General features: G+C 42.2%; 1 protein-coding gene across 1 annotated transcript; it reads left to right on the top strand.

Moving 5' to 3' along the window:
- The first annotated feature begins 4,596 nt into the window (after window positions 1–4,596).
- FZD7 (frizzled class receptor 7) lies at window positions 4,597–8,995 on the top strand. The gene has a single exon (XM_027873860.1). It carries the CDS (start codon window positions 5,036–5,038, stop codon window positions 6,749–6,751), a length of 1,716 nt encoding a protein of 571 aa, XP_027729661.1. The 5' UTR covers window positions 4,597–5,035; the 3' UTR covers window positions 6,752–8,995.
- Window positions 8,996–19,806: the final 10,811 nt, after the last annotated feature.

Here is a 19,806-nt window from a genome sequence, read left to right as displayed (position 1 = left end):
CCAGTTCTTTTATTTAGTGACAGTGGATGCAATTTCTCCCTCAAAACACAAAAAAGGACCTGTGGCCTGATGAGTAAGCATAAAACTTTGATTTAAAAGACAGGAAATTTAGATAAAAAGAAAGAAAGAAAATGTATTTTCTTTATACATATAATATACTTCCATTAGAAATTAAAGGGAGGAATCCTTAATTTTTAAAAATTTTTTACAAAAAAAACCATTGGCATCTTCTTTTTTATATCACCTACATTTCCTAGTGATTCCTTCTTCCTCCTTCTCCCTTTTCCAGAGAATCATCCCCTATAATAAAAAATTTTTAAAAGGGATGTGATGGTGATGGGAGTTCAGCAAAACTAATCATGATATAGAAAGTTTGACATCATGTGTAGTACAACAGAGTAAGGGGAAGTGCCTTCTCATATCTCTTTTTTGGGGCCAAACTTTTCATAATCATTCCATTTTCATTGTTTTGTTGTTACTTTTTATTCCATTTATATTGTTGAAGTCATTTTAATTTCCACAAATCACCTATGAGATACTTCAGTACAATATCACCATCCCTAAATACAACGGAGAAACTGAGACCCTGAACAGTGAGTTAACATGCCATGAGCACTCAACTTGAGAGTTAGGAAGGCCTAAAGGTGATTCTAGACAAATCTGGGACTCAGTTTCTTCATCTATGAAATGAGGAAATTGAACTCAATGACCTTTCCAGTTCTAAATCTATGATCCAATGAGGCCAAAGGATTGAGCATCGGTGACATATTTTATAAGCGAGGCCATTTGACCAAAGAAACAAGTCAGGGACCATCTTAAGATAGTGAAGTCTAACACCTAGGTTTATTTTCTAGAAATAATGAAGAAAGATAACTGTAAACATTATTCATTATGGCCAAGATGTAAATAACAACAAAAATCCTCTGAAGATCAAAAAAGGACTGATCATAACACATTCTCCTCAAGAGAAAGGGCTTTAGATGCACTTGTAGGCTCCAAAAAATAAAAAGCATCCTCTGAGTTGGCAACACAGTGTCAGCCTCCAAGTGTAAATTTCCTGCTTTTGGTTTGCCACAACTTTCTAATCATTTAAGTCTTCTTGTTAAGATTAAGGCAACTGTAACAAAAGCTTTATCAGCTCTACTTTAACCAAAAATAAGCTTGGGGGGTGGGGGGAGGCAAAGGCAGAATGTTATCTTAAAAAAAAAAGCCTAAAATCACTTAGTGTTGATTTTGATGGGGGATGGGGGAAGTTAGAGGGGTGGAACATAAATACTCCATGATCAATCTGATCGATTTTATTTTTCTTTTTGAATATGGAAGCTTTCTGATATAGAAGCAATTCATTATATTATATTAAAGCTAGTAGAAAAAATCAGACCCCCAAAACTACAGTCTGACATCACAATTGCCAATGGTAACCTGAACATAAGCATGAGAGTATTAAACTGATGAAACACTCCCCTCCCACTAAAAAAAAAAAAAAAAAATCTCCAAACAAATGATAACTTAACTTTGTCTAACTGCTCATTTCTATGAGGGGAAAAAATTTGCTGCAAAGATGGAAAAAAAAGTTGCCCCACCCTCTTACAATGAAGAGTAAATTCAGGATGGCCACTTAAACTTTCAGAGCCTAGGTTTCCTCATTGTAAATCAAGGAATTGAACTAGATAAGTGATTCTCAAACTTTTTAATCTCATGATCCCTTTACACTGCTACAAATTGCTAATGATCTCAAAGAGTTGATGTGGATACCTATCAATATTTACCATACTAGTCATTAAAACTGATGTTTTAAAGTACTTATTAATTCATTAAAATAACAATAATAGATAAACCCAGTAGATGTTAACACATAAATAACATTTTAATGAAAAATAATTCTATTTCCCAAAAAAATTTACTGACATTTTAAACTTTTTTTTTTGCATTTTTCTTTAATGTTTGGCTCAATAGAAAATAGGATTCTTATATTTGCTTCTGTAATTCAATCTGATATGATACTTTGTTTTAGTTGAACTATATTAAGAAAATTCTGCCTTACACAGATATATAATTGGAAAAGGAAGGAGTATTTTAATAAATAAATAACATCTTAATATTATTATGAAAATAGTTTTCACCCTGCAAACCCCCCGAAGATGTTTCTGGGACCTTCAGGGGTTTGGGATCACACTTTGCAAACCGCTGGATCCAGATAGTCCATACTGCTGGTACTTTCCCTCTAAGATTTCTTCCCACGTACACTGACTATATCTTTTAAGTACATAAGTTATTCGTAGTTTGCCTCCTCCATTAGAATGTGAGTTCCTTGAGGCCAGGGGCCGGGTTTTTGCCTTTCTTTGTATCTCCAGAGCTTACCAATGGGCCTGACCCAGTAGAGGCTCTTAAATCTTTTTGATGATAATGATGAGATGACCTCTAAGATCCCTTCTATCTCTGGGAGCCTCTGAACTAAGTACTCCTGAGGACGTTGGTGGGGTGCTCCAGGGGGTTTTGAGCCAAAGAATTTGTAACGCTTTTTCCAGAGGTTCCCCCCTTACCTATTGTATATCTCTCTGTAGGTGTTTTCCTCCCAAAAGCAGTATGTAAGTTTCCAGCTAAACTCAATGCAATTCAGTATAGGGCTTCTTAACCTGGGGACCGTGAACTTTTTATTTTTTGCATTTTGATAACTATTTCACTATCACTGATTTCTTTTGTCATCTTATGTATTTTATTTTGCGTATTCAAAACCATCACCTGAGAAGTGGTCGCTAGGCTACACCAGACTGCCAAAGGGGTCCAAAAAAAAAAAAAAAAGTTTAAGAATTCCTGCATTCCAGGATCTTCAGGCTTCAACCCTGGAATACGGGACAGAGAGGATCGCTAAGAAACTAAGGAATAGATGCATTCATCATACCCACTTTTCTTCCCTTTTTTTTCGGAAGTCAATAGTTAAGAAACACTTATAGAGCGCCTTGTGACAGGCCTTATGTTAAACTCTGGGGATACAAAGAGACGCAAGGAAAAAAAAAAAAAGACAGTCCCTACTCTCAAGCAGCACACAGTCTAAAGGGTGAGACCACATGCAAACAATTATGTACAAACAAGTATTATATACGGGATTAATTGGAGATAATCAGCAAAGGGAAGGCACTAGAATTAAGGGGGATCGGGAAAAGCTTCCTGTAGCTCTCCCGCCCACTCCTACTGGGGAGCAGGGAGATGGGTCGAGAAACCAATCTTTCTCCCGCCCCTAAGAATGACTTCCCTCAGCCCAGGCCCGCTGGGATACTCGTGCTCCTCCTGGAGACAAGCAGGGTCCCTCATCTATGGAAAGAGACTTTCTCCTTCCCTCCTCCAAATTCCTCTTTTAAATTTTTTTTTGAAAAAAGTGGAGGGGGGAGGACAACGGGAAGGCATTGGTGTTCTCACGTGGTTGGCCTGGTGCTGAGTTTAAAGTAGAAAGACATTCGAATAGGGTTCCTGTTTCCCAAAACGGAGTCTAGTCCCACACTTTAAGAATAGCGCTGGCTAACCAGCCACCCCGCCCGCCTCAGCTCTGAGCCCGTTCAGCGTGACTCGAGCCCTTCCACCCAAGCCTAACACTTCTTGGAAGAGTCCTTCCAAACCTTTTCTTCTCTGAGATGAGTATAACCCTCCCCGACATCTTTAAATGGGTATTTTAATATTCCTAGAAGGAAAACGAATCGTTCCACAGAAGGATAAAAGTTGAAAACCAGTTTGCCTTAGAGTGAGTTTTTCTCCCAAAGCGAATAAGGGATATTAAAAAAAAAAAAAAGTTTCTTAAAAGTTTCCTTCCCCCTCCTCCTTCTCCTCCCCTCCCCTAAGGAATCCGCCCAAAGCACTCCAGACACAGCCTCCCCAAAACCTTCCCCCGCCCCCTTTCGACTTCCGACCAATCGAGAGGAAGCTCCAGAGAAAACAAAGGCTTCCATTGGATTTGGCTGGGCCACTGAGACCCGCCCCCCTGGGTGGTTTGTGAATGGGGTGGAGGGGGGGCAAAGGAGGCGGGGCTCCTTGGAACACTGCGAGATATACTCTTCCTTTGGGGAGTGCAGCGAGTTGGAATTCGTTCCTCCGGACCCCTAGATCCCTTTCTCGGTCCTGGGAGGTGGTGCCTGAAGCCACTGCTGGGACCGAGTGGCAGAAAGGGCCTGGGGGCCGCACGTCGGACTGCCACGCGAGCCCGGGCCAGTGCCACGGAGGGAATCGAAGTCGGGGAGGCCCAAGACGCCCAGTAATTGGATTTCCCAAACTTATTGAACTCTCTGAGGAAAGCCGCGCATAAGGCTCGAAGCAGGAATAATCCGTTTAACAAGAGCTTTGGTCGGAGCCTGTGGGACCGCGAGCTGAGAGGAGTGGAGCAGGAGGAGACAGAGGCAGGAGAAAAGAGAGGCGAGGCGAGAAGGAGGAGGAGGAGGAGGAGGAGGAGGAGGCGGCTGCAGCGGAGGAGAAGGAGGAGGAGCCGCAGGAATAGAGGCGGCGGCGGCGGCTGCAGCCTGAGTGAGCCAGTGGCTGCTCCAACCCCGTGCTTGGCGGGGACAGACTTTGGGCTTTTGGGGGGGGGGGGGGGGGGGGGGAAGAGGCTGGGGAGGAGGAGGAGATTAAAGGGACCTCGGGAAACTTTCGAACGTAATCGGAGGCGCTTGTTGCTTCTCGACCCAGAAAGACGAACCGTTACGTCCCGGCTTGGCAGGGTGGGGTGGCGGAGGGGAATCTCTCTTCTCCTGGCCCCTGGGAAAGGCAGAAAGGCTTAGGACTTGGTGGAGAAGCGATCTCTGGCGCCCGGGTGGCTGACTGCTATTAGACCTCAGCCTGGGGTGGGAGGGAGACGACGGCTGCACCCTTGGCTGGACACCTTCCCCCTCAACCCCGGACCCCTGCCCCTATTCTCAGCGCCCCGCCTCTAGACTCTCATGTGCGGGGAGCAGCGGCGACGCCTCCCCGGGATCCCCTCCTCGCCTCTTCAGACGCCTAAGTCGGCTTCCCCGAACTCTGGGTGAGGAGCGCGCTTCTCCCGCGGCTAGCAATGCTGGGCCTAGGCACGGCCGTCCCCTCCGCCTCGCTGGGCCTGTGCGCCCTAGTGGGTGCCGCGCTGCTGGGCTTGCTGCCGGCGGGTTCGGGGGCGCAGCCTTACCATGGCGAGAAAGGCATCTCGGTGCCGGACCACGGCTTCTGCCAGCCCATCTCCATCCCTCTGTGCACGGACATTGCCTACAACCAGACCATTCTGCCTAACCTGCTGGGCCACACGAACCAAGAGGACGCCGGGCTGGAGGTGCACCAGTTCTACCCGCTGGTGAAGGTGCAGTGCTCGCCCGAGCTGCGCTTCTTCCTCTGCTCCATGTACGCTCCCGTGTGCACCGTCCTGGAGCAGGCCATCCCTCCCTGCCGCTCCCTATGTGAGCGGGCCCGCCAGGGTTGTGAGGCGCTCATGAACAAGTTCGGCTTCCAGTGGCCCGAGCGGCTCCGATGCGAGAACTTCCCGGTGCACGGTGCGGGTGAGATTTGTGTGGGGCAAAACACATCGGACAGTGCTGGAGGAGCTGGTGGAGGCCCTACCGCCTACCCCACTGCGCCCTACCTGCCCGAGCTGCCCTTCACTGCTCATCCCCAGGGACCCGGGCGTCCCTCCTTTCCTTTCTCCTGCCCCCGACAGCTGAAGGTGCCGCCCTACCTGGGCTATCGTTTCCTTGGCGAGCGGGACTGCGGGGCCCCGTGCGAGCCGGGTAGGGCCAACGGGCTCATGTACTTTAAGGAGGAGGAGAGGCGCTTTGCTCGGCTCTGGGTAGGCGTGTGGTCGGTGCTGTGCTGTGCTTCCACACTCTTCACCGTGCTCACCTACTTGGTGGACATGCGGCGCTTCAGTTACCCGGAGCGGCCCATCATCTTCCTGTCCGGTTGCTACTTCATGGTGGCTGTGGCCCACGTGGCCGGCTTCCTTCTGGAGGACCGGGCCGTGTGCGTGGAGCGCTTCTCGGAGGAGGGCTACCGCACGGTGGCGCAGGGCACTAAGAAGGAGGGCTGCACCATCCTCTTCATGGTGCTTTACTTCTTCGGCATGGCCAGCTCCATCTGGTGGGTCATCCTCTCCCTCACCTGGTTCCTGGCGGCCGGCATGAAATGGGGCCACGAGGCCATCGAAGCTAACTCGCAGTACTTCCACCTGGCCGCCTGGGCCGTCCCAGCGGTGAAGACCATCACCATTTTGGCCATGGGGCAGGTGGATGGGGACCTGCTGAGTGGGGTGTGCTACGTGGGCCTGTCCAGCGTGGATGCGCTGCGGGGCTTTGTGCTGGCCCCTCTCTTCGTCTACCTCTTCATCGGCACCTCGTTCCTGCTGGCCGGCTTCGTGTCCCTCTTCCGAATCCGAACCATCATGAAACACGATGGCACCAAGACTGAGAAGCTGGAAAAGCTCATGGTGCGCATCGGGGTCTTCAGCGTGCTCTATACCGTGCCAGCCACTATTGTCCTGGCCTGTTATTTCTATGAGCAGGCGTTCCGGGAGCACTGGGAGCGCACCTGGCTGCTGCAGACTTGTAAAAGCTATGCCGTGCCCTGTCCCCCTGGTCACTTCCCCCCTATGAGCCCTGACTTTACGGTCTTCATGATCAAGTACTTAATGACCATGATCGTGGGCATCACCACCGGCTTCTGGATCTGGTCAGGCAAGACCCTGCAGTCGTGGCGCCGCTTTTATCACAGACTCAGTCACAGCAGCAAAGGGGAGACTGCGGTATGAACCGGTCCCCCTCTGCCCTCCTCTCCACCCTCCCACCCCCACCAAATCCGCTGCTGGGTGCAGAGGCTGGGGAAAGAACTTTTCGCATTTTGTTTTTTTGTTTTGTTTTGAACTCCCTCGCCTCCTTCCCTTCACCAAAGAACATTCTGTAGTCTTCGTTGCAGAGTCTGGCAGAGGGGTGGGTTGAACAAGGGAGACTTGAATGTAAAGACTTGTAGGTTGGGAGGGTGGGGCGGGAAAGACATTCTGGATACAGTCTTCCACGAGAATAATAATAATTTAAAAATCATTTAAAGGTACAGTAGGACATTGGTCCGGCAAAGAAAATCCTGAAGAACAGATTCTGAAGGCTTCCCCCTCTCAGGGGGCTGAACTCTGGGGCAGTACTGTTGGCTCTGTGCTCCAAGGAAAGTTGCTTGTCTAACTCCTGTGGTGCCCGGGTGAAAGGTAAAGCTGTGTCTGCTGCGGCTTTGTTGGGAGAAGGGAGGACCCCATGCAGTGTCCTTGTCAAGCAGTGGTCAAACCATAATCTCTTTTCACTGGGGCCAAACTGGAGCCCAGATGGGTTAATTTCCAGGGTCAGACATTAGTCTCTTCTATCCAATTCCCTCTCCCCCCTCCCCTACTTCTGTTTCTCTCCCTCACTCCTTTCAAGTCCTGTAAAATAAGCGTTTGAAAATCTTGAGAGGCAATAATTTTAAATCCTATTATGTATGTTAAAGAACTGGGTAGAGTTGCTAAAAAGAACCAGGCTGCTCTGGATGCCTTAGCTGTAACTTTTCTAAGATAAGTAGTGACTTTTGCTTCCCCTCTTCCTCAAATACACGCTTTTAAATTGTTTTGGTAGGGGATGGAGTATTTAATAATATTCTATATATTGAAAGGCAACAAGTCACAAACTTTTCACAACCAGAATGCTGCTTAAAAAAAAAAAAAAAAAAACAACTCCTTGTCTTTGTTGCCAGACAAAAAAGAGGAAACAAAAAAGTGTCTGTGAGTGGAAAGATGTAACTGAAAAGGGAAACTTTCATAGGCATAGCAGCCCCCCTAAAAATCAGAGATTTACACTTGGATTATAATTTAGGATAGATGATCATTCCCTTTGTGAAAAAAAAGTAAAAGGCAGTATATTTTCATACTCCCATTTAATCTTAAGTTTCTAGTTTAACTGAAGGAAACTGAAGGGTAGGGTTGGTTTTCTGGTTTTGGGTTTTTTTTTTTTGTTACCCTATTTGTTTTAAACTGGGAATTTAATTCAGAACACCTGACATAGCAAGCTCTGCTAAAATGTTCAGAGAAATCCCTCCCTTTATATCCCTTCTCCTTATAAGCTTGTATTTAGTCTTTCTCATTCTATTTGAACCTTTCTAGATGAAAGGAAAAACATAATGCCTTCAGTCCTGCGATAAGGGAAAAGTTTAAACCATAAAGAATCATTTTGTCCTGTTTTTTTTAGTCCCATCCATAAATCTGTTTTTAAAACATGTGTATGCTGACCCTGAGACTTTTATTTTTGTGAGGGATTGTAATCTGGAAAGATGAGAGCACTGTTAAAGTGATCAAGATTAATCTTTTCTAAGACCAAAAGAGGAAAGTTCATATTGTGGGCCCCATTTTTTAGGAAAAGTGATTAAAAGGTAAACTTCAAAGTAATTCCACAGTTCTTTTGAAATGTACTAGATGACCTAAGTTTATTAATCTTAAATCATGTTCTTTTTTTTTTTTATCTTGGAGTAGAACATGAATTCTTTTGCAAAGTTTCCTGGAGTAGAACTTTCATGGTTTTTGCCTAATTGCTGATTTTACAGAGAACCCCAGAGTAGCCTTTTCTTCTTCTCCACTGTTGGACACTGCCCTCCTATCCTACTCTCCACAATGTTTCCTAACAGTAATTATGTAGAGGATACTGTCACTACTTGGAAACTAACTTTATATATGAAGTGCTGGAGAGTAGAGCTGCCATGTTAATTAAAGGGAGGAAAAACTGACATTCTAGCCCTTAGAATCTCCAAATCAAATCCTTACAGAGCAATACCAGTTCTCAAACTGTGGCGTCATTTGTGTTGTCTCTCTCAAGTGCATGTGAAAATTGTAAAATAGAAGAGACAATTACAGTATGTATATTTTGTAAATCTCCCGTTTTTGTAAGAAGATATATATTGTATTTATACATTTTTACTTTGGATTTTTTGGTTTTTGCCTCTGAAAGTCTATAAATGAGGCCCCCACTTTACCACATGTACAGATCACAAATAAATTTTTTTAAAAAATGTAAATCTGAATGCTTATTTGGTTTTGTGTTCCTTGATGTTGTGATAAAAGAGGGTAATATCCAAAAATAAGTCTTCAGTAGATATATTAAGTGGTATAAGTATAAAGAAGGGTGGTTTGTTTTAAAAAAGGAAAAATTATGGTATAAACCATTTTTCAAGTTGCCTAGTGGTAATCTTATTTGATTTTTTTTCAGCCTGTACTTAATACAAGCCTTTTTCGTGATTTAGACTTGTTTAGATGTCATAAGAGTACATTAGAAATATCCTTTTAAAGAAGGGTAATAGGACCCTTTTTTCCCCCAGAAAGATTCATCTTTGGAGGATATTTGAAAGATTTCTTTGGTATATAAATTTGTGAGTTTTCAGTGATATTTTAATTGGTTGTCCTTTTTTCTGCTTAGTTTTCAGCAGTATAAAGAATGTCATCTAAATGCTCATAATGTGAGGTTCCCATGAAAACAAGTCACTTTCCATGCAGGTGGCTAGGGTGTTTTCATAATAGCTTTCATGTGATGCTTTATAGGTTAAAGCGTACCACCTTCCTTACTCTTTACCTGTCAGGATCGTTGTGGAAGGGGAAATAGCTTTTGCTACATAAATGTGAGCTATTATTATTATTACCACCTTCTAGTTAGGTAAACTGAGACAAGTCAAGTGATTCCTGAGGGGGCAGGGAGTCAGCAGCTCAACCAGGAATAGAATAAACTTCTGACCCCAGGGAGCCTCATAAGTCACCAAAGTCATTCTTTCCCCTTGCAGGGGAGCCTAACTTTGGAACCAGCTTCCAAGATGATTTGACAGAAAGCTGCATGGCTTAAATAATCTGATATTTAAACAGTAACAAGGGACAAATGATGAAGGCAAAGCAGTGTGGTTTTTTGGTGCTGTCTATTTCAAGTCAAACCAACTCAGACTCTCTTCTACTAGCCTACCCCACTTTCCTTTTTGAAAGGAAGGAATCCTGTTTGCTCTCTTTTAACAACTGTGGCTTTCTTTGTTTTTGTGTACTATATCAACTGGCCCTAAATATTATTTTTTTTCTCACACAAAGACTATAAACTTATAAAAGAAACCTATTAAAAAAACAAACAAACAGCGAACCCCATTGCTAGTGGGCATTTATCCACAAAAGGAAGACAGACAGTGGGGACAGACTTTTCTTTCTTCACCTCTCTGAAAGAGAGAGCTCTGCATTTGAGAACAGGGTATCTTCCCTTTAGGATCCTCTTGGGTTTTGGGTATTGCAATGAGTGTGAAGTCATTTTAACCTGTGAAGATTTCTGCATCAAGGAAGAAACATGACTTCAATTCTCTTAAGGATTGTCTGGGTTTTTTTCCCCCTCATAAAGTGACATCTTTTATGTTAAGACACACATTCCACTGAACACTCAAACTAATGCCTGCTGTTAAGAGTGTTTGTTTTTAGTGGGGGTGGAAGGGTCCCGATAGGGCTTTTTGATTCACAAATTAAGTGCTGAAGGACTTAGTCCCTTCTATTTAGAGAACTGTGACTTTGCTTCTGTAAATTTGTCTCCTCTTTTATTAGCAGTTACAGCTTTTTCAGGGCCCTGAAAGACTGAGAAATGCTTGGTGTTTTGTCATGGTCCTGACTGAACATATTCTATCTTACTGTACTTAGCTACTAGAACTCTGTATGGCTAAATTACTACCTGCCTTCTGAAAGACAAAGAATGTTCCTTCCCAAAGGTGTCCAGGCATATTTTTCTCCCTGTTGCCATCCATGCATACCAGGGTGGCTCTCTTACAGTTGGATTCTTACCCAAGAATGTTTGAAAGTTCAGTATTTTTCCTTCAGAAGGATTGTCAGAAAATGTGAAAGGGCTTCTGCGTGTAGTTGAAGGAAAAAAAATTGGCAAGAGTCTGGCATTAATCGCTAGATAAGGAATAAAAACACTTGTGAAAATAATTTTTCTTCACTTTTATGTAACTTGTTACATACAAACAAACCTCCAATCCTACTTTTGAGCCAGCTTTGTGAGAAGTATATTTTAAAAAAAAGTCCTTACAAACCACATTGTCTTCAAAAGCAGAAATGTGTGGAATGTGTGTGAATATAGATGAGAGATGTCAGAAATTCAGGTTGGTAGGAATAAATGGACACGACAGCTGTAAGAGTGTGTCCTGTAATTTCACTGGGTAAAGCTGTCCTAACTCTCCCATCTTTAATTTCACACAGGTGGCTATTTATAGATGGTATATTTATGTAAGCATATGTTGGGTGTGAAATAGTCTCGGGGACTTCAGACAGTCATAGGAGGGACCCCCTCAAAAAACCGTTTCCACAAAAACTTCACTGATTTTCATAAGCAAATATTCAAAATTTCTGTTTCCTTTTTAGTGATATCACATATGTTGAAGCATAGGAAGTCAGAGTATGAGAGGCAAATTTTATGCGTGTAAATGGCAGAATCTTCATCAACAAAACTCTCGGTACAAAGGAATAACTCAAGAATGCTGTGGCATTCAGGGTTTGTGCTTGTGACTGTAAATAAAGTTAGTTTTTCCTGATATGTAGCTAAGTGTATTAAAATAGAATATGATCAGTCAGAACCATAATTGATTTATGTTGTGAAAAAAGAGAAAGCTTGACCAAAATATGATAAGTTTGTATCTAGCAAGATCAAATTTCTCAGAAGCAACAAGCCCCTGAAATTTAAGAGCCAATATTTAAAATGACTTGGCTTAACTTAAATTTGTGAATTTTTTGCAGAAAAACAAATTAAGCTAGTTAATTGTGTCTCTCCAACTACCTCCACATTCAGTCACATTATTATTCCTAATTTCAATATTAGTCTAAACCAGTAGTTCTTAACCCTTTTTTCCCCCATGAACCACTTTGGCAGTCTGATGAAGCCTATGGACCCCTCCTCAGAATGATGTTTTTTAAAGGCATACAAGGGAATATATAAGATTACAAAGAAACAGATTATATTGAAAAACAGTTATCTTTTTTTTATTTTTTTAAGTTCATTTTTAAAGTTTCAAGTTCATTAAGTTTTTTTTTGTTTGTTTGTTTAGTTTCTTAAGCACTGGTCTAAACAAATAATTAGTAAGATCACAAACTGTTACTGTTGTAAAAATAATATATTTGGCTTTGTGGTGCTGTGTATTTGGGGGTTACCCATTCTTTTAGATTTCCCACCAAACCATTCCCCTCCACCGTGGATAAATCAAGAATTGAATATGTAGAACGTGTTTAAAGTTGCATTCAGTTTTGTTATTGTTTGCTTCCACTCCCCTAAACACTGCTTTCAAAATTCCTATCCAATAGTAACTCTTTTCTAACACCAAACAGGTTTGGCTTGAAGATGTCTTTTAATTTCTTTCTTCTTTTACCAAAGTCAAAATCAGTCTCTATGGTCAATTTGGGATTTCCTTTCATTTTGATGAGCAATAGATTCTTGCTTAATAAGGTTAGTGTAGACCTCATCTGAAATAGCCTTTCAGTATCTGAAATAATAGGATAGAGATCTTTGTTTACCTAAACCATAGGTAGGGAACCTGCAGCCTCAACACATGTGGCCTCCAGGCTGAAGATTCCCCTCACTCCTGATCCTAATGCAAAGTAGATGCTATTAACAATAGCTTACATTTACAAAAATTTTTGTATTTGATCCCCACAACCATTCCATGACATTAGCAGCACTGGTATAAATAATAGCTAGCATTTAGATAGCCTTTTAAAGCTTCCAAAGCATTTTGCATATATTATTCTCATTCAAGCCCATTAAATAGAAGTAAAGTGACTTGTCCAGGATCACACAATTACTAAGTGTGTGAAGCAGGGTTTTTGTTTGTTTGTTTTTGTTTTTAGGAGAGGCAATTAGAGTTAAGTGACTTGCCCAGGGTCACACGGCTAGTATCAAGTGTCTGAGGTCAAATTTGAACTCAGGTCCTCCTGACTCCAAGTCTAGCCCTCTAAACCCTGTTCCAACTAGTTGATTCATTTTTTTTAATGACTACTATTCTTTTTAAATTATTTGGGTCTGACACCTTGCTCTGCTCCTTACTATGTGTGTGGCCTTGGACAAGTCACTTTAATCTCTCTGGGCCTCAGTTTCTTCATCTATAAAGTGATAGATTTGGATTAGATTTTGGGCTCCTTCCTAAAGCATTGATGCTCCTTTTTTTATATCACTAATACTTCTCCAGACTTTCCCCAATTTATAAAACCCGCCTTTGTAACAACTAAGTATAGTCCAAAAAAAATCAACATGATGGTAGTGTCTGAAATTATATGCCTTATTTTAGGTAGTGCAAGTGGATAGAGTACCATGCCTAGAGTCAGGAAGACTTAAAAATTAAAAATTAAAATACTTGTACTGTCTTCCTCACATAGCAGCTGTGAGGGGAACACTTTATAAATTACAATATATGTTTTATAATGAGAGTTTTTACACTAAAAATCATAGGGTTTTTTCTCCATTTGGAGGGAATTTTAGGGGTATGTCATGGACAAATAGTATAGCTAGGTGGCACGGTGGATAGAGTGCAGAGCCTGGAGTCAGGAAGACTCATTTTCCTGAGTTCAACTCTGGCCTCAAACACTTACTAGCCATGTGACCCTGGACAAGTCAGTTAACTCATTTGCCTCAGTTTCTTCATCCGTAAAATGAGCTGGAGAAGCAAATGGCAAACTACTACAGCATCTTTGCCAAGTATACGTAAATGGGGTCATGAAGAGTAGGACACCACTAAAAAATGACTGAACAACATAGACAGATAATTACCTTTTTGCCAAAGTATCAGTCCAGTCAATAATGAGATCTCTTTAAAAGGAGAAAAAATAGATATATGGGTACACATTAAAAGTAATACATTTTCCACATTTGAGTTTTACACAAGCCAGATTTGGGAGGTGGGATGTGGCAGAAAAGGCAGCCTCTGGGTCTCATCCATAAAATAAGGGGGTTGGTCCAAATACTCTCTAAGGTCCTTTTGATCAAAAAAAATTTTTTTTGGTGATTTTTAATAGTAGGTATATTCCCTAGTGTATCCATCCTCCTTTGCCCTTCCAGAGCCATTTCTTTTAACACATAATAAAGGGGAGTGGTTGAGATAAAAAGTCCCACAGTGTATATAAAATTCACCCATAATCCCCCACTTCTTCAAAGAAAGGAAGTAGGTGCCTTCTCATATCTCTTTTTGGGGGACCAATCACTTTTGTTTTTATGATTGCCTAGATTTTCCCCTAGATCCTGGCTCCCCTTCCCAGAGAGCCATTTCTTATAACAAAGATGTTTCTAAGAAGAAAAAGAGAAAAATAATCAGTAAAACTAATGAGTGCATAGAAAAAAAAAATCTGACAATACCTATGATCCTGCACAACCCATGGGTTCTTCTCTACCTCTACCGAGTAGGTGCAAAGGGGAAGGTGTCTGCTCATATCTCTTCTTTGGGTCAACCTCATTCAAAACTTCCCATTCATTCCTTTTTAAAATTTTATTTATTTATTTTTAGGCAATTGGGGTTAAGTGACTTGCCCAGGGTCACAGAGCTAGTGAGTGTCTGAGGCCAAATTTGAACTCAGGTCCTCCTGACTCTATACACTGAGCCACCTAACTGCCCCTCATTCATTTCTTATTGTTTCATGGTTGCTGTTCTTCTGTTTACATTGTTGTAGTCACTGGGTACAATTTTTTTTCAGTCTGCATCAGTTCACGTAAATCTTTTCATGCTTCTCTGTGTTAATCACATTCATAGTTTTATAGCATGGTAATGCTTCATTGCATTCATGTACCACAACTTAATTGTTTCCCAGTCTGTGGAATCACGTATCATGCTGGCTGTTGGAATGCTCTACAGAAGCATTCTTACCAATTCACTTTAGGCTTGACCTGTAAAATCTCTGAACCCAGGCAGCCATTGGGCTGAAAATCATTGGGTTAAAATCATTCTTTTTCATGTTTACAGAGTGTCTTTTACCCAGGATCCTAAAGTGCTTTACAAATATTAATGGGTAACGTTATCTTCAATCACAATTTTCAGATAGGGAACTTGGGGCCCAGAGGTTAAGTGAGTTTCTCATTGTGCACACAGGTAATCATTGCTCAGGTCATGATAGGGTCCACATCTCCTGTCTCCGAACCTAGGGCTTTTGGAGCCTTATTTTGAGATATGGTAAGGCCTAACATTAGAACTGAACCCAGGCAGCCAGAATGAAATAGTTGCTAATTTCCATTAGCTTTTAATGTTTGAACACATTCTTAACAGGATTCCTAAGGGATTTAAAGATTTTTTTTGGTCTTATCAATTTCTACTTTCCTACATTCTTTTGGATTTAATTCACATCTATCAGAAAGTGTGAAAAATGCCACCTAATTAATTTTAGTAGTATAACCAGTTAAGAAGCGAATTTTCAATGCTATTCTCCAGTATTCTTTTAATTACAACCAGAAGTCACATTCTCCTAAGTTCTGAAGGATTAAAGAGAACCTGCTTTATATATTGTTTTCAACTCAATTCACAGAGCATTTATTATGCATCTGCTTGATGGCATGGGGCATCTAGGTAAGGCGGTGGATAGAATGCTGGGCCTGGAGTCAGAAAGACCTGAGTCTTAGACACTTACTAGCTCTGTGACCCTGGGTAAGTCACTTAATCTTTCGGCTTCAGTTTCCGCATCTGTAAAATGAGCTGGAGAAGGAAATGGCAAAAGTATTTTTGCCAAGAAAACCCCAAATGGGATCATGAGTCAGATACAACTGAAATGACTGAGCAAACAACACCACCACTATATGCCAGGCATGCTGCTAAGGATGCATAGGGAAAAAAATCCTAGCACTTCTATGTCTGTTCTGTCTTCAATTTGGGGCTAGAATTTTCTGACAGAGTAGTCTCTAGATACACAAAGTATGATTTTTTTTTAAAGAATCATCCTCTGCCTTGAAGGCCTTCTCTCTTTTGGAGGTGGGGGGGGGGGAATCTCTTCCCTGCTAAATCACAGCACTGAACAAGAGGAGAGAGGCTTATAATGTGTAAAGAGGGCAGTGGGAAAGCCCATGCCAGTGGGTGACCAATACATGGTGTCTTAACTCCAGCAGTGAACATGTCAACTGCCCTGACCAAGTTGGAAAACAAAGGGGGAATCCCAGGAAGTCCCCCTTGCTTGGGAAAGATTTGTCATGTATCACAGCAAAGGAATTAAGTGCTTTACTGAGCCCCTGGAAGCCTATAGTGGTGAAGACCTGTCAATGTGTAATCAAGGAACCATAGATCTCAGAACTGGGGGGTGGCGGGGGGGGGGGGGGGGGCCCCAAAAAGGGGGGGGGGGGGGGGGGGGGGGGGGGGGGGGGGGGGAGGAGGACCTCATAAGCTGGTCTAGTCCGGACTGTCTCTTGTCATCAGGCAGATAAAGTATTAATTGCAATTTATAGAAGAGGCTATACAGCAGTTGAAAGGGGTGGATTGGAACCAGAGCCCTGGTTTCCTGGCTCTTAATAAGTTATCCTTTAGGGCAAAATCTTTGAATTTCACTGAAAGAAAAATCAGTTGCCCCTGAATTCTCCCCCTCCCCCAAAATGTCAGAACTCTGAAAGTAAATACCAATTATTTGTCCATTTAAAAATAAAGTTGGTGGTAAACATTTGAAATGCATTTTTAGTGAAAGCAGCAGGCCTGAACTCTTATCTAACTTCTGGTTTTGCTGAATGAAGGTAACCGAAGGGATCCTCTCAGCTCTCCTCATTCCTTCTCCTCCCTGTCCCCCCAACTATGTTCCCTATATCTTACACAATTTGCCAGAAGAATTTCTAGCTTGCATCCCTGCCAGCAGAGCTATAGCTGTAGGTGAATTTATCATGAAAAACTGGCAAAGAAGTGGGGGGAGAAAAATCAAAAGACTTTGCCCAGTGCAGTTGGCCGCTAATTAAACACTGGTGTTAATTGCAAGAGGGTAACTGGATTCTCTCTCCTGTTTGTTGTAGGGCTTTGGATAAGCATCAGTTTGCTCAGAATGTTTAGATTCTCACAGAAAATGAAGTCATCCATAAAAGAAATGAAAGGTGGTGATACGTATATCTATGTATAGGACTATTTTTAAATAAAAGGCAGTTTTGTGTGGGAGAGTTAGTTCAAAGTGGGCTTTGATTATCTAAAGAGAGGGCCAGACTTGGGGAGGGGGGAGTCCAAATGGAAAGGTGGAAATTTTTTTTTCAAATTTAATCCATGATGAAAAGATTACTTTTTACTCATAGTGCTCTATTTCTCCCTCTCTCTTAATTAACATCGAAATGTAAAAGTTTAAGCAGCATTTCCCATACTCACTTCCTGGGCAACATTCCATGGAGAACAGGCAAAAGGGAATGTCACCTGACACCCTTGCAAAGTAATGCAGCCCAGCCTGAAACGAGACTACTTTTTTTTTTTTTCAAGAAGCCATGAATCTCTGGCAAGTACTATTTGATACTGATACTGTTTATCTCCACCTGCATTTACTACCCTGATGGAGTAAAGTTAGCAAATGCTATTTTCTTCAGGCAGAAGTCAAAGCTTTCCTCTCCACTCTTTCCCGCCTCGGTCTTCCTAACCTGGGGAGCCATGAACTTGTGTATGTTTAAAATTAAATAAAATAAAAAAATAAAAAAAAATTAAATAACAATTTCAATATTATTGGTTTCTTTTGTCATCCTGTGTATTTTATTTTATTTATTTAAAGACCTTGTTCTGAGAAAGAGTCCTTTCAGAGGCTGCAAAAGGGGCTGGTCCATAAAAAAAGAACCCCTGCCTCAGAACAATCCTCCTTGCACACTCCAAACAGCCAAATGGCTTGAGAAAGGCAGAAGGGCCCTGACAAGGCGACAGAACAAATGTTTCAAACCCAAACCCTCCTCTTATGAAGGGAAGCTTTGTTTGTTTCCCAGGTTAAGGCAGAGGCTTGAAGAGAGTTCCAGATAGATGAGTCTTTTCACGTTCCGGTTTATGAATCCAGAGCCATAGTCCTCCTAGGCACCTCCTCCAGAGAAAGCAGATTCACATTTCATTTTTCTGTGGGAGAAAAACGGTTAGACTCAGCGTCTGAGAGTGAGGCAGGACAGCCAGGAAATTAAGTTAGTTCATCCCCTGCAAGGGGTAGGGAAGGGGTGGGATAGGGGAGGGGTGACAGGCCAACCCTTCTATTCACCAGGTGTGTTTGGGCTGAGGCTTGCACAGAAAATTTACTGCAGGCCACTCGTTTCCCTTTTCAGAAGAAGGTTGCTGTTATTATAAAGAATTGTCCTATTGGCTCTTAACTAGGCTGGAGGATTGTGTTTGAACAGTAAAAGCAGTTACTACCCAGAAAAAGAAAAATGGATCTGGTGATTATTTAAATGAGCATTGCTCTGATTTCAAAGAAGTGACTATATACCCTTCTCCCAGTCAAAAGGGCAGTTTGTTAAGAATTTTATGAACAGATCTAGACAATGGGTTTGCTCTGCAAGTCATTCAGTGCTCCAAATCAATAGCCTTTGCTATTACAGTGGGGAAAGGGGAAGGGAAAAACATCCAGAGATCATAGTATTCCTGAAAACTCACGTTAGTATTTGATTCCAAGTGCTGATGCTGAAAGAGTTTAACCAGCAAATATCTGGCTTCTCTTTTTAAACATGGCTGGACTTTTCAAAAGGCCAGAAGAGAGCTTTTTAATTTCCACAGGGGCTGATTCTCAACGATTTCTCTGGCTCTAGAGAGGTTCTTACCTGTCACCCTTAATGAAAGAAAAAATTTGACACTGAGATCAAATGTATCAAAAAGGAGATCAAAGGAAAAGTGTGGGAGAGGGAGGAGGAGATAGGGGGAGCCTGGCCCTGGTCCTCAGTCGCCATCCCTTTCACAGATCCCATTCTTTATGCCTCTATGAACACAGCTATATAAGCACCCTGTTCCTCAAGTGCCTACCCAGAAATTGCTGGGACACACAGGACTAGAAGTGTCCAATTGCTGGCACTTAGGAACAATAGACCAGTTAAGTTAGTTTTCTTAGGAGTATGAAAATACTGTATTTATATCTTTATTATTATACCATGGTGGAGTCAGGAAGACTCATTTTCCTGAGTTCAAGTCTAGCCTCAGATACTTACCAGCTGTGTGACCCTGGGCAAGTCACTTAACCCTGTTTGCCTCAGTTTCCTCATCTGTAAAATGAGCTGGAGAAGGAAATGGCAAACTACTCCAGTATCTTTGCCAAGAAAACCCCAATGGGGTCATGAAGAGTTGGAAATGACTGAACAACGACATTATACCATGATCAAGTTAATGACTTTATTCCTTGTGAGTGACCCATGATGAAACTGTGGTTGTGGGGGCTGAGGGAGTCTGATAGACCGATGGAGTCAATAAGATGTCAGAGTGCTAGACTTAGAGATAGGAAGAGAAGTTTAGATATAGCCTCAGAAACCTGTGGCCTGTGTCACCCTGGGCAAGTCACTTTACTTCCCTCAGCCTCAGTTTCCTCAGCTGTAAAAAGAGAGGGAAGGATAATAGTAACAATACCACCTGCCTCCGCAAGGTTATTGTGAGGACCAGATGAGATAACATATAAATGCTTTGCAAACCTTAAAGCGTACAATAAGTGTGAGGTATTATCATTATTGTTTTACTAATATTCTCATTCCTAATTTGGAAATAAAAGATTTGGAGTAATTTAGACTGTTTTCTTTCTAGAAAGGAGACCCTTCATAGCCAGATAACCCCCCTTTCCTGCCCTCATGGATAAAGAGGCTTAGATGGAGCCAGATTTGAATCCATGTGACAAAATTTTTTTTGTTTTCCCATGTAGAACTC

Source organism: Vombatus ursinus, unplaced genomic scaffold (genome assembly GCF_900497805.2).
Source record: "Vombatus ursinus unplaced genomic scaffold, bare-nosed wombat genome assembly UNPS02014802.1, whole genome shotgun sequence".
Lineage (NCBI taxonomy): Eukaryota > Metazoa > Chordata > Mammalia > Diprotodontia > Vombatidae > Vombatus > Vombatus ursinus.
Note: the sequence above shows the minus strand (reverse complement) of the source record. Positions and strands in the feature narration are given on the sequence as shown.